We start from the raw sequence: 12,586 nt of genomic DNA on the forward strand, positions 1-12,586 counted from the left end.
GATTTCGTTATCCGGCGCAAAGGATCGACCGAACTTAAAAACCGATCCCTAACGAACAACCCCCGGCGTATCCACCATCAGCCCGTTAGAAAACGATTACTTATCGAACGAAGTAGAGCCAATTCGAGCGGCCAGGCTTGCATATTTGAAGAGAGACTGCTGGCGCGCGCACGGGGAGTCCGCGCGGCGAAGTAACCTCGTCAGAGAGCGCGGCACTGCGGTTAGGTAATAATAAAGCCACCGTTAGGGTGGAAAAGCAGCCGCGCCGTCATGGACAGACTCTTGAAGGAGCGCACGACGACCAGGCCCTTGGGGGGAGGACAGAGGTGGGGTTGGGGGTGGAGATGCCCGCGGCTTGGGCTATCATAATATAGATTAGCTCATATGGCTCTCCCCTTATGTTAGCTTGGATCCAGCTCATAGCCTCGAGTGCTCCGGGATTCACTATTCATACACGCGACAATTAGATAGGCATTACCGTGCTGTGGTATAGGCGCGTGGCCTGGCCACGCACACATCGACGCTCGCGTTAGGAACGCGCGTACATAGGCGAGTCTCGGCAGGGGTGGCACGAAGAAGCGGAGTTGGTTGAAACCAAGGACCAGGAGGGGCGGCCTGAGTCAACCCCTAAGCCAGTGTAAACACGTTTTAATAGAGATTCGCTCGAGCGGTTATAATAGCTTTGCGGATGTAGCGGCCCGTCCGCCTTTCGCGCACCCACCCCCACCGCCAACCCTTAGCTTCGACGTCTGTTCTCGCTATGCCTCCCTCCTCGAGCCCCCGGATCGTTACGCCTGAGACAGAAATTTGATAAATTTTCTGGTGTCTCCGGTTTGACGACTTTCTTACACCGTGATCGTAGGATTCCGAGGGTGAGGATTGCGCCGGCTAGCGAGCCCCGATACGACCAGAGATTGTTTCCAGCGGTTTGTTAGCGAGCTCGAGCGAACGACCAAGATATCCAAATCTACTTATACTATCGACCATGAGAAGTTATTTTTCAAATAGTATGAAAATTCATTAAGAAGTGGAAATGTAGTTCGTCGGTCAGAAATTAAGTTCGTGGAATTTTTATTTATATTATTATGTAAATGATAAAATTGCGATTTTACGAAAATTTTTATCGCATTAAGGAGACGTGATAATTTGTTTCGTCGATTAACGAATAGCTCAAGGCAAGAATTCTATTTGAGCGCGCAATGCATAATATATATTTTCAAATATTTGGTCTCTGTAACCCCAAGCGATTATTTAAGCGTAAACCCCCTGGAAACCGAGATGCGCATATGTTCCTGGACATGCTAATTCATTTGCTCGAAAGTTACAAACTTACAAAGTAGTCGGTTCTTTCGATTAAAATATTTCAGCGTTCTTTCTCCTAAATAATATATATATATATATATATGTATGTATATATGAAAAAGAATGTTATTAATAATTAGCAAAATAAATAAAAGGGTAGAATTTAATTTTATATAACGTAGAAAGCGTTTTGTACGATCGTATAATAGATTAAATGTTCTCTCGACTGTACCAAAACACTCGTAAATATATCGAAGAGTTTCGATAATCCGTCTAAGTACTAAATTTTATTGCGAAACGTTAATCTGAGAAAAAAAAATACCAAACAGTTTCAATCGAGTTACACTGATTAAAAACGCGAGTAATTAACGCGGTAAAAGTTAAACAAACAAACTACGAAGTTTGTTCGTTGAACAAAGACAAACCGTTTTCAGAAGCAAACTCGCGATTCTGCGAGTAATCGTTAATCAGCGCGACAAACAGCGAGCGCCTCGAGGAGCAACGAATTTGTCGAAGAGATTTCTTTTCAATAAATTGCGACATAAGATACACGTTTCCGCTTTCCACGAAAGAAACAAAGCTTCGAGGCTAATATTAATCCACGACCATATAGAAATCCTTCCCTTACGAGTTAGAAACTCCATACGAAAGACTCGTAAACGTGGCCCCGTCGTCGACGCGGGGTATAGCACGTGGAAATCTGAAATGTCGGTTAGTTACCGGGAAGTTTATCGACTTACAGGGCAAGTTTTCGCCTCGTGAAACGGCAGCATAAAAGTAAGGCAACCAACGTGCAAGGAACTTTAATAAAACCGAGGTTCCTCGCCCCGAGTGTGCCAGCTCGAAACCCCCTTTCGCCTCTCTTTCTCTGGCTGGCACAAAAAGGATGAGTTTCGCGATATCACAGTGCAATTATCTCCGAGGAAATGAGCTTTGCATAGGCCGCCAGGAACGTGTGCAATACCCGGTAGAAAACATATATATGAAAGAGGTCGCGCTAAGGCAAAGACTCGGTATTTATACGTTTCACGAGGTAAAACGACGTCTTGGGGCGTTCAAGCATTTATGGTGCACGTTCCAGTTTTGAAAAGGACGGGGCGATGCACGAATGAATCGCCGTTCTCTGGCCATGATTTTAAAATCGCCGGGGAAATTAGTTGACAGAACTGGCCCGGCCAGAAGAGCGGTCCGGCGAAAAATCTCTTCGTTAGATTTAATAGGGATTCGACCTTCGCACAGAAACGCTCCACGTTGATGGACCATGAATCTTTCATGGGATTTTTGCGTGTGCCGGTTCTAGGTTTAAGAGACGATTTCGAAGGCCGGGATCAAACTACGAAACTAACTGCGGCTTGAATACGCCTGTGATCGCGTAAAGGAACTAGGAAAAGGGAGAGAGAGAGAGAAAGGAGAATTGAAAAAGTCGCTTTCACGTTGATACGCTCTTGACTGAAGCTTCTTGGGTCGGCCGATTCAAGCAACCCGCGCATAATAGCAGCTCGACTAACCGTAATTTCGTCCTATTTTGTCGGATAAATCCTACTGACTGTTTCCAGCGACTGGCGTAAAAAGTGGTTTGCGTCAAGCTTCCAATTGCAACCGTTTCGTTCCAAATTAATTTTCAATGTGTAACGAGGAATTTTTGTTGGTTTTACCTGCAAATTTAATAAATTTATCCTTCGATAAAAAGCGACAGAATTTAATACATTTTATGTCGGTTTATTACGTGTTACTTCTGTAAATTAAATCCTTTTGCTGTTTTTCAACGAAAGATTAAAAACACGATCGTTTCGTATATCGCCGTGTGACCGTGTGTTCAATGAAGAAGATGCTCCCAGAAACCGATAGAAGAGAAAAGGAACAGGTCGATTCCGCCTGTCTGTTCGCTAAACCTACAAAGATCGTTCTAACTCTCGACTCCGTACGAAATTGCAGGAAATTGGCCTTAAGGACGCACGTTAATCTACGCATCGAAACGAACGGAGGAATTCTCAATTCCTCCAGTTTTCCAGCGTGTGCAAGCAGAGTCCCCGAGAAGAAGCAAAGAGAAGGGCGAGGAGTAGGTGGAGAAGGTGAGAAGGGGTCCTCGGAGAGAGGGGCGTCCTCTAAGCTGAATAATTCAAGCTCTCATTAGGGCGACAAAAGCACCCTGATGGATAGCTGCTTGGCTCTGTTGCCTGTCGTTTGTATGGAGCCACACGTACTTACACACTTGGCGTTTCATACGCTACCTGGCCGTATACGTATGTCAGTGGTCCCTTACTCGGCCCTGGAATATACATATAGGCGCGCAAACATCCCGTAGACCCGACCTCTCCCGACCACTCGTTACGTTTCTGCGTTCTCTACCCCCGTCCACCTTTCGACTCTCTTTCGCCCCGCTTTATCGCTATCAAGATGTGTTTTCTTTTGATTTGTTCGACCTGCAGGGTGTAGATTGGAGTCACTGTCCAGCAGATGTGAGCCAGGGTGAGTCCACCTGATACTTTAAGGGTGATACCTTCGCTGTGTCGAGGATTGGGATGAGCGAGACTTCTTCGGTCTTTGATTCCAGTTTGAATACGTACATGCACTCGCGTGTCTACATGTTTCTAGGTGGCAGTAGAAGGTTTAGAGCGAACTGAGAGACGAGGTGATCTTAAGAGTAAGATAACTCGTTTTTTCTACGAATATGTGGGCTAGAAATGTTGCTGAAAAGCTGAAGGATACACGCGACATGTGAAATATACGTGACAAAACGTAGGATTTATTTTTACTCCGTTTTCCATGTTTGAATAACAACCGTCTTATAAAAGTTACTTGGCGCGTTGAAATTGGCAAAATTTATTTAAATAAAAGTCGATACTGCACCGCTCGATCTGCGTAAATCCAAAATCGAGCATCAACTGGAAAATAAACTTGCTGCTTGCGTCTAAAATCTCTATTACAACCACCTGCAACCCGAGGATCGTTGCATTCCAACAGTTTCCTCCTTCTCATTACCACTTATTATCACAAAGACTCGTTCCCGGGATTGTAAATATCTTTCTACTATCCTATTTATCTCTCTAACTCTCCTCCCTTCGGCCTCGTCCCCAACCTTCTTCCGACTACCTTGTACCCTCCACCTGCAGCCTCTTGCCCATCCCCTGTCGCAGCCTCTTTGTTTTATTTCGAATGTTCTTTCATTTCTTAAAAGGTTCTCCGGTGATAATTAGCACAATGCGCGGCGGCATTAATTATTACCTGCGCTAATTACCCGAGGATAAATCGCTCTCGGCGAGGGGTAGCCGGCGTTGGCGGCGGATTCGAGGGTCGTCGGGGCGGTTTCGAGGGGTTGGGCGGCCGGTCGAGCTGGCCCATTACCGTTATTGCTGCAACAAACCGTCCAACAACAGCGATAAATACGGGCGAGAAGCTGGCGTTACAAATGTCTCTCTGAGTTATGATTATTTAGCGCGACTGCTGCCGGCCGGATCGTTCGTTGCGGCCTGCAAACCGACCGGTTCCCATTTCTGCGAGAGTTTATGCGGCCACAGCTTTTGTTGCTGCACGTGTTTCGCGTATTCCTTTTACGTTCAACTTGCTTCGCTTTCTTTACAGCTCGTTTTTCCGCACGTGTTGTCTTAACAGAATCCTATTCTTCCGCTTATTCGGTATCTCGTTTGATTTAATCCCGTAATGCACAACCCCTTGTCTTATACGACCAATCGTTAATTTTATTAACCATTCATGTATATATATATTTTCGAAAATTTCGATCTAGTCGATAACCGTCTATCAGCGTGAAACGCAGCTCGGTGTAACAGTTACTGCAAAAATAAATGAAACAATTATTAAAGTTTAATTTAAAAATGTATTCCTCTGTATGTATTTACAAAAATAACTAAAAATATTTCATGCGAATTTCGATGATTTATTTATATCATAGGTAATACAGGTACGATATTCTGTGTACATTGAACGTATAGTGTATACAGAAACACTTTATATAGTGTATATAGAAACATTCATATAACGTAAAAGTGTGTGTGTGGGGAGGGGGGTACCGAATTAGTTGAATTGGGCGAAAAAAGTAATACGATTTTGATACCCACGACATATGTACGAATGCTCAGGTATCTAAAGTTGTCAGTGACAATCTACCTTAGCCCCTGCCAAACTGTAACCACGTTCTATCATTTGTAGAGGGGTAAAGATAGTTTCCGCACAAACCGCTAGAGGTAGTATACTTGCTAGTATCCTTCTCGCAAGCGAAATTACTCACTGTCTGATTTATAAAAGCTGCTGAAATTAATTTATTTATCGCTTCTCGGCCTTATGGCTAAGATCAAAGTGTAGTATCTGTTCTTATCAGCTTAATATCTGATACACTCCCCATTGGGGAGTCAGAATATTAACCTGATTTTTGAAACTAGACGGAGATGAAGGGCTTGCTCTTCCTCTGTCACGAGTCGGCCCGACATTGCAGTACAGTTGGGAACGGCTCAACAATAAAATTCTAAAATTAAATATTTGTAGCTAACTTATCGCGATTAAGTATTTTTCAAAAATACAAGTTCTTCGTTCCAATAAAAGCGCTTACCTTTGCAAAACGCCGCTGATTTATTTGTAAGAATAGAATGCCTCGAGTATGAGCAGTAGTTATACCGCGATCCTTAGTCTTTTGATACGTTTCAAATAATTATATGCGAGAAAGGGATGTCGTATATGTACGACAATTGTAATCATAAATAAAAAGTCACAGCTAAAACAAGACATCCCATATTCAACAGTACTTATATGTAGTGGTATAGCTACAAGTAATAAGAAGACTTTCAAGATCTAGTTAGTGTAACTTTCGTTAAAGTTATATTGAAGATTAGATTGGCAATTTTTAAGACCTTGTTAGTGCATCCTGGTGGAGGCTTACACAACTTGGTGGATTAAATAGTTATCTATCGAACACGTTTCTTTGCTTACTGTAGCTCAATCATAACCGTGATGGCTCGACATTTTCTAGAGTGGCGCTAACTAGAGATAGCAGGGTTTGTCATTTACCAACCGTTTCACATGTTCTGAAATACCGATCGTTCTATCGTTGACTTTAATCACCAACGATTCTTAGACATCTTGATTATCATTGAGTAAGAATAAGATACTGTATACTTGTCCGTAGTGGTATACTGTTACGTTTTGTCCGGCTCGTTTTGGTTGCGTTGCCGTTAATTTTTGAATTTAGATTAAATTGTAATATTGTCTGTTATTTAATGCGATTTGAAATTAAACTCCACGTTTCGGCTAACCTGCTATGCGCAGGAGTACTGGCACGGGAGAGGATTAAAGTTGGTGAAAATAAATGTTCGCTTAATCCTGCTATATTATTAGACAAATATTCTTCACAAGAGAAAATGTTTATTCGTATTCTAATTGAATATTGACAGAATAGTCGTTGAAATTTCGAATGCTCGGAGTTACAATCGTTCGCAATACGTTTTCGCTCTTATTAATTAAATTGACAAATACAAACACGTCGATTAACAAGACTAACAAGAATTGGAAACTAATAAAACAAAGAACTAAAATCTAAAGAACCTAAAAGCTGAGAGCAAAACTAAGAGCTAAAGGAATTAAGAGCTGAAAAACTAAGGAACTAAAGAATTAAAAAAACAAAGTGTATTTTCGACCAATCGCGGGGAGACGAACTCGCGAGGAGGGACGTCAACGGGAGTCGTAAATTCCCGTTACGATTATAGCAATCGACACCGCGAGTCGATCGATCCCCTGATTTCCGTTAAGATAATAGGGGTGGTTGAGTTAGTATAACACTGTGATTCACAGAATTATAAGGTTTTATTTCCAACACTTAAGTTACACTGTTGAGTAGATATAATTCCTTGATGACAACTTGTCGCCCGAAGGTAAGATAGATATGCACGCTAGAGCAAGGCTCTTAGACTTGAACTTCGTATGTTAGTGGACGTAGCACTAGAGGATACTTAGTAGAGGAAGTGAGTGTTCGTGCTTAGGCGTTAGATTTGGACTTAGTTGGTGAATCTTCTAGCGATGTAGAAGAAATAGTTGACTCTTCCAACGGTGTAGAAGAAGTTTGATATTTCCCAAGGCACTCCAATCGACTAGTTAGACTTTGTGATGTAGTACGCCATATGTTTGTAATCTACGACACATGAACGTATCTGTAACTGAACTCTACTCTATTATGTAAATTTATTATCATTTATTTAAAGTAGTTTAGTTTATACCCTTTATCTTCGGTGGTAAGGATAGTGAAAATGATGTTCAATGCGCAAGTTTAACAAATTTATCTCAGCGCCATCTAGCAGCCAATTTGTAAAACACACCACAGAATATCAAACTATTGAGAATCTTAGCCCCTCCATTGCAGTTTCCAATGTTCCAGGGCTATTGTGATTGTGTATTACTGTTATGTTTATACGACCGTGCCTCAGTGCTTCGGGCAATGCTTTAGTTACAAACTGTACGTGAATCTATGATAGTTCCATATTATTATAGTTTAATGGTTTCGTTCGACTGTGTTGATTGTGTTATGTCCCGTACAAGCAACGGATGTAGAAATTACATGAATGTATTTTAATATTTATATGTACTTCTTAGTCAAACGTACTTCATCTATAAATATCTCAATTTTTTAAAAATAATAGTAATGAAAGTAAAATAATGGCTAGTATGAGCGAAATACTTAATGCTATTGCTAAAGAAGCAAGTTTGTCTTCAAATAATAATGTATCTACGTCAGAACAGTCAAATTTTCCATCTATACCGATTATATATTCTCCTTATGTAGTTTCTAGTCGTGGAAAATCCAATGCTAGAAAAGAACAGCAGCTAAAACGGGGTTTTAGTCTTCGTCGTTCACCAAGCGATGATGATATTCCTACCAAAGACACTATCATGAAAAATTTAAATGTTTCAGTTGAAGAAGAAGAACGTACCGCACAATATTTTCATTTTCTTTTGAATAAAGAGACGGATAGATTAACCGAATTATGTGAAAAGTGGATGAAAATTGCGATAGAAGCTAAAATTACAGAAATTGATCGACTGGAAATAAATCGAGTTATTGAACAGACATATTTGTTAATAAATAAAAAGTTTGATAGATTTCGTCAATTGGTTACTAATTGCGAAACAGGGAAAGGAGAAATGTTAGTTACATGTAAAGATTTGCAAGGATTTTGGGATATGATGTACATGGATATAAAAAACTGTGATTTACAATTTGAAAAATTGGGGGATCTTTGCTCACAGGGCAGGAAAGAAGACGTGTTTGTTAACAGATCAGTTACTAAAAACACATTAAATTCTATTAAAGCTATCTTAATAAAAAGAAAACGGAAGATGACACCACAAATTAGAAACAGTGGTGGTAAAAGTAAACTTGAATCTAATTTATATCAAACGTTGGGTGATAAATATGAAAAGAATATAAGTTTTGGGATAATCTTCTAGCGATGTAGAAGAAATAGTTGACTCTTCCAACGGTGTAGAAGAAGTTTGATATTTCCCAAGGCACTCCAATCGACTAGTTAGACTTTGTGATGTAGTACGCCATATGTTTGTAATCTACGACACATGAACGTATCTGTAACTGAACTCTACTCTATTATGTAAATTTATTATCATTTATTTAAAGTAGTTTAGTTTATACCCTTTATCTTCGGTGGTAAGGATAGTGAAAATGATGTTCAATGCGCAAGTTTAACAAATTTATCTCAGCGCCATCTAGCAGCCAATTTGTAAAACACACCACAGAATATCAAACTATTGAGAATCTTAGCCCCTCCATTGCAGTTTCCAATGTTCCAGGGCTATTGTGATTGTGTATTACTGTTATGTTTATACGACCGTGCCTCAGTGCTTCGGGCAATGCTTTAGTTACAAACTGTACGTGAATCTATGATAGTTCCATATTATTATAGTTTAATGGTTTCGTTCGACTGTGTTGATTGTGTTATGTCCCGTACAAGCAACGGATGTAGAAATTACATGAATGTATTTTAATATTTATATGTACTTCTTAGTCAAACGTACTTCATCTATAAATATCTCAATTTTTTAAAAATAATAGTAATGAAAGTAAAATAATGGCTAGTATGAGCGAAATACTTAATGCTATTGCTAAAGAAGCAAGTTTGTCTTCAAATAATAATGTATCTACGTCAGAACAGTCAAATTTTCCATCTATACCGATTATATATTCTCCTTATGTAGTTTCTAGTCGTGGAAAATCCAATGCTAGAAAAGAACAGCAGCTAAAACGGGGTTTTAGTCTTCGTCGTTCACCAAGCGATGATGATATTCCTACCAAAGACACTATCATGAAAAATTTAAATGTTTCAGTTGAAGAAGAAGAACGTACCGCACAATATTTTCATTTTCTTTTGAATAAAGAGACGGATAGATTAACCGAATTATGTGAAAAGTGGATGAAAATTGCGATAGAAGCTAAAATTACAGAAATTGATCGACTGGAAATAAATCGAGTTATTGAACAGACATATTTGTTAATAAATAAAAAGTTTGATAGATTTCGTCAATTGGTTACTAATTGCGAAACAGGGAAAGGAGAAATGTTAGTTACATGTAAAGATTTGCAAGGATTTTGGGATATGATGTACATGGATATAAAAAACTGTGATTTACAATTTGAAAAATTGGGGGATCTTTGCTCACAGGGCAGGAAAGAAGACGTGTTTGTTAACAGATCAGTTACTAAAAACACATTAAATTCTATTAAAGCTATCTTAATAAAAAGAAAACGGAAGATGACACCACAAATTAGAAACAGTGGTGGTAAAAGTAAACTTGAATCTAATTTATATCAAACGTTGGGTGATAAATATGAAAAGAATATAAGTTTTGGGATAAAACACAAAATAAAGGCTATATTTAGTAGTTTTAATGAAAAAAAACTTTCACCTGTAATGTGCGCTAAAAGATTAAGTTTACTGCAACAAGTACAATTATCTGAAACATTGTCGAAACAAAAGCCTTGTTCAAAAATAATAAATCTGAGTGAAATATGTAAAACACCAGAAGTTCAGTTAGACGATTCAGTATCTTATATTAATTCTAATCAAACACCACGAAAGAGCATATTAAAACGGCCAAAGAATTCAGCCAAAAAGGGATGTCTCACGAAATTAACAAATAAAGTTAACTTTGCTGATCATATAGTTTTAAATGAAGTACCAATTGACGAAGAAACAGAGGTAAAATTAAATTTAGCTGCAGCATTGTCAAGAATAGATAATTTTGATCTTGATAGCTCTAATGAAGAAACAGCTTTTAGAGCACAAAGAAAACTTTTTTTAGATGATGTTAGATCTGATGTACATAAAGATGATATCAAAGAAAATTCAGAAAATAATAAAATAACGTCTCCACGAACACAAATGGCAATAGCATTCCAAGAATTGAATAAAAGTCTGGGTACACTACAAGAAAGAAGCACGAGGGAACAAAATTTTGTAGATAAAAATGCGATACCAAATCAAACTCCACCATTCAATAGAAATATTTTCACACCAATTAATGAAAATAAAGATGTTGAAACTGTAAATACACTAAAACAGAAAGATATTCCTATAAATGACAAAAAAGAAATCAGCCATAGTGATGAAAATATAAGAATTTTAAGAAATAGAACTATTATTTCAATGGATACACCTATAGCTAAGAGATCTTTTAGCAAAATGTCTATGGATATAGAAGAACTGGGACATAAAGAAAATGAATCACCTGTAGAGAAGAAAAGAAGAACAAGTTCTTTTAAAATTAACATTGACAATAGTGAAAAAATGAATATAGATGAAACTAATAACGACAAGGAAAGATCTATTAAAAACGTCAAATTTTCTGGTACTGATAATTCCCATTAAACTAGTATTTTATTTGTTCTAAATGCAATATTTGAATAAGTATGTTTCATTGCAGGAAAAGAACATAGTGCAGAAAGCGTTCAGAGGTGTAAAATACATTTCAACAAATACATTCCAATAGAAGATTCTATTTCTTTGGAAATGCAAAAGAAAAGTAATTATTTTATTTTAATTTTTCTTAATCAGAGATTATACTTAGATATTTCATTTATATGTATACGTACACAATTTAATTTCAGCTCCAGAACGTATTAGGGGATCTGGAAACAAAATATCATAGTTTGTATGACTGATGTACAAATATAAAGTTTTTATAATTTTTAGTCGGTTTAATGAAACTTTCACTTGTTACACTTTTTATCTACGAAAATCCTCAAGTGTTTATATGGATTGTTTTCATTGAAACTACATTTTTAAGCATTTGACGTCTTCGTTTTTAACTTTAATATATACTTTATACTATATTAATATGTAATGTCAATGTACTATATATTCTTATTAGATTAAATAGGATTTCATTGAGCAACATATTTGTTTATAAAGGGACAACCAGGGGAAGTTAGAAAATTTGTGCGTGTTGTATAATAATATTTATATTAATAAAGTTTCTTTTTGTCAGAATCATGCGTATGATTTATGATCACAGATTACAAGGGATAGCACGCAAGTCGTTGACTTTGTCATCTATGGAAAGACATCTATCCTGTTAATCACCACGCCGTATAAGATTTCTTTACGTACAGTTGGGTTGGAGGAGCTAATGTCACATTAGGTTTAAGAATGTATCACTAGCACAGTTTTTAGTTGTTGAACAAAACCTTTCATCCACCAAGGTCATTTTGTCCATAAGTAATTATCAAAATGTAACAGAATATGTTATTTTTTCTATTCATGTCGATTTGGCGAATTTTATTGTGAGAGTGTAACAGCTTCAGGAGAATAAAACGAAGAATAAAGCTTATCTTGTCATGTAAACACATGAATTTATATGTTATTATTGAATTATTATAATAATCAAAATCGATTTTCGCTTCTGAATTTAAACATAATTTAAAAGTTGATCTACCTGAAACTGAATATATAATCTCATCTTGTACATTTTTTTTTCAAATATCTTACTTCATTTATTTAGTTCTATATTTTATTAATACTGTCCTTTCTTCCTAATATGGATATATGTACTTAATTAAATGAATAAAATATTTTGTATAGACCAAAGCAAACCAGTACTTTTTATTTTAATTTATTGTCGCGGTTGTTTCCTTTGCCGTTTCATGAAATTATATTTTCAGATAGAGTAATATTTTTTTCAAAGATCATTTTCTACATTTTCTATTTGTAAATTTCACTGTGAAATACCATTTATTACAAAGAATTTATCCAAGTAGACGATACATGATGTG

The 12,586-nt window shown here is 37.5% G+C and overlaps 2 protein-coding genes and 1 non-coding gene across 3 annotated transcripts; all 3 read left to right on the forward strand.

Annotated features, from left to right (window-relative positions):
• Positions 1 to 5,585: 5,585 nt before the first annotated feature.
• On the forward strand, positions 5,586 to 5,777 carry LOC112213700. The gene has a single exon (XR_002947606.1). It is a non-coding gene; the product is annotated as a U2 spliceosomal RNA (small nuclear RNA).
• Positions 5,778 to 7,122: 1,345 nt separating this feature from the next.
• On the forward strand, positions 7,123 to 8,751 carry LOC105681478 (disks large-associated protein 5-like). Its single transcript, XM_012391228.3, has one exon. The coding sequence runs from the start codon at positions 7,960 to 7,962 to the stop codon at positions 8,749 to 8,751; it is 792 nt and encodes a 263-aa protein (XP_012246651.1). The 5' UTR covers positions 7,123 to 7,959.
• A 299-nt stretch (positions 8,752 to 9,050) lies between these two features.
• On the forward strand, positions 9,051 to 11,804 carry LOC100742841. The gene is made up of 3 exons (XM_012391305.3): positions 9,051 to 11,163; positions 11,239 to 11,337; positions 11,423 to 11,804. Exons 1-3 carry the CDS (start codon positions 9,387 to 9,389, stop codon positions 11,461 to 11,463), a joined length of 1,917 nt encoding a protein of 638 aa, XP_012246728.3. The 5' UTR covers positions 9,051 to 9,386; the 3' UTR covers positions 11,464 to 11,804.
• Positions 11,805 to 12,586: the final 782 nt, after the last annotated feature.

This window comes from Bombus impatiens, unplaced genomic scaffold (genome assembly GCF_000188095.3).
Source record: "Bombus impatiens unplaced genomic scaffold, BIMP_2.2 scf_1055, whole genome shotgun sequence".
Taxonomy (NCBI): Eukaryota; Metazoa; Arthropoda; class Insecta; order Hymenoptera; family Apidae; genus Bombus; species Bombus impatiens.

Coding starts and splice junctions, on each gene's coding strand:
- LOC105681478 (XM_012391228.3), top strand. CDS start 7,960: ATGGCTAGTATGAGCGAAATACTTAATGCTATTGCTAAAGAAGCAAGT.
- LOC100742841 (XM_012391305.3), top strand. CDS start 9,387: ATGGCTAGTATGAGCGAAATACTTAATGCTATTGCTAAAGAAGCAAGT. Junction 11,164..11,238: donor TAAAAACGTCAAATTTTCTG/GTACTGATAATT, acceptor GTTTCATTGCAG/GAAAAGAACATAGTGCAGAA. Junction 11,338..11,422: donor TTTGGAAATGCAAAAGAAAA/GTAATTATTTTA, acceptor ATTTAATTTCAG/CTCCAGAACGTATTAGGGGA.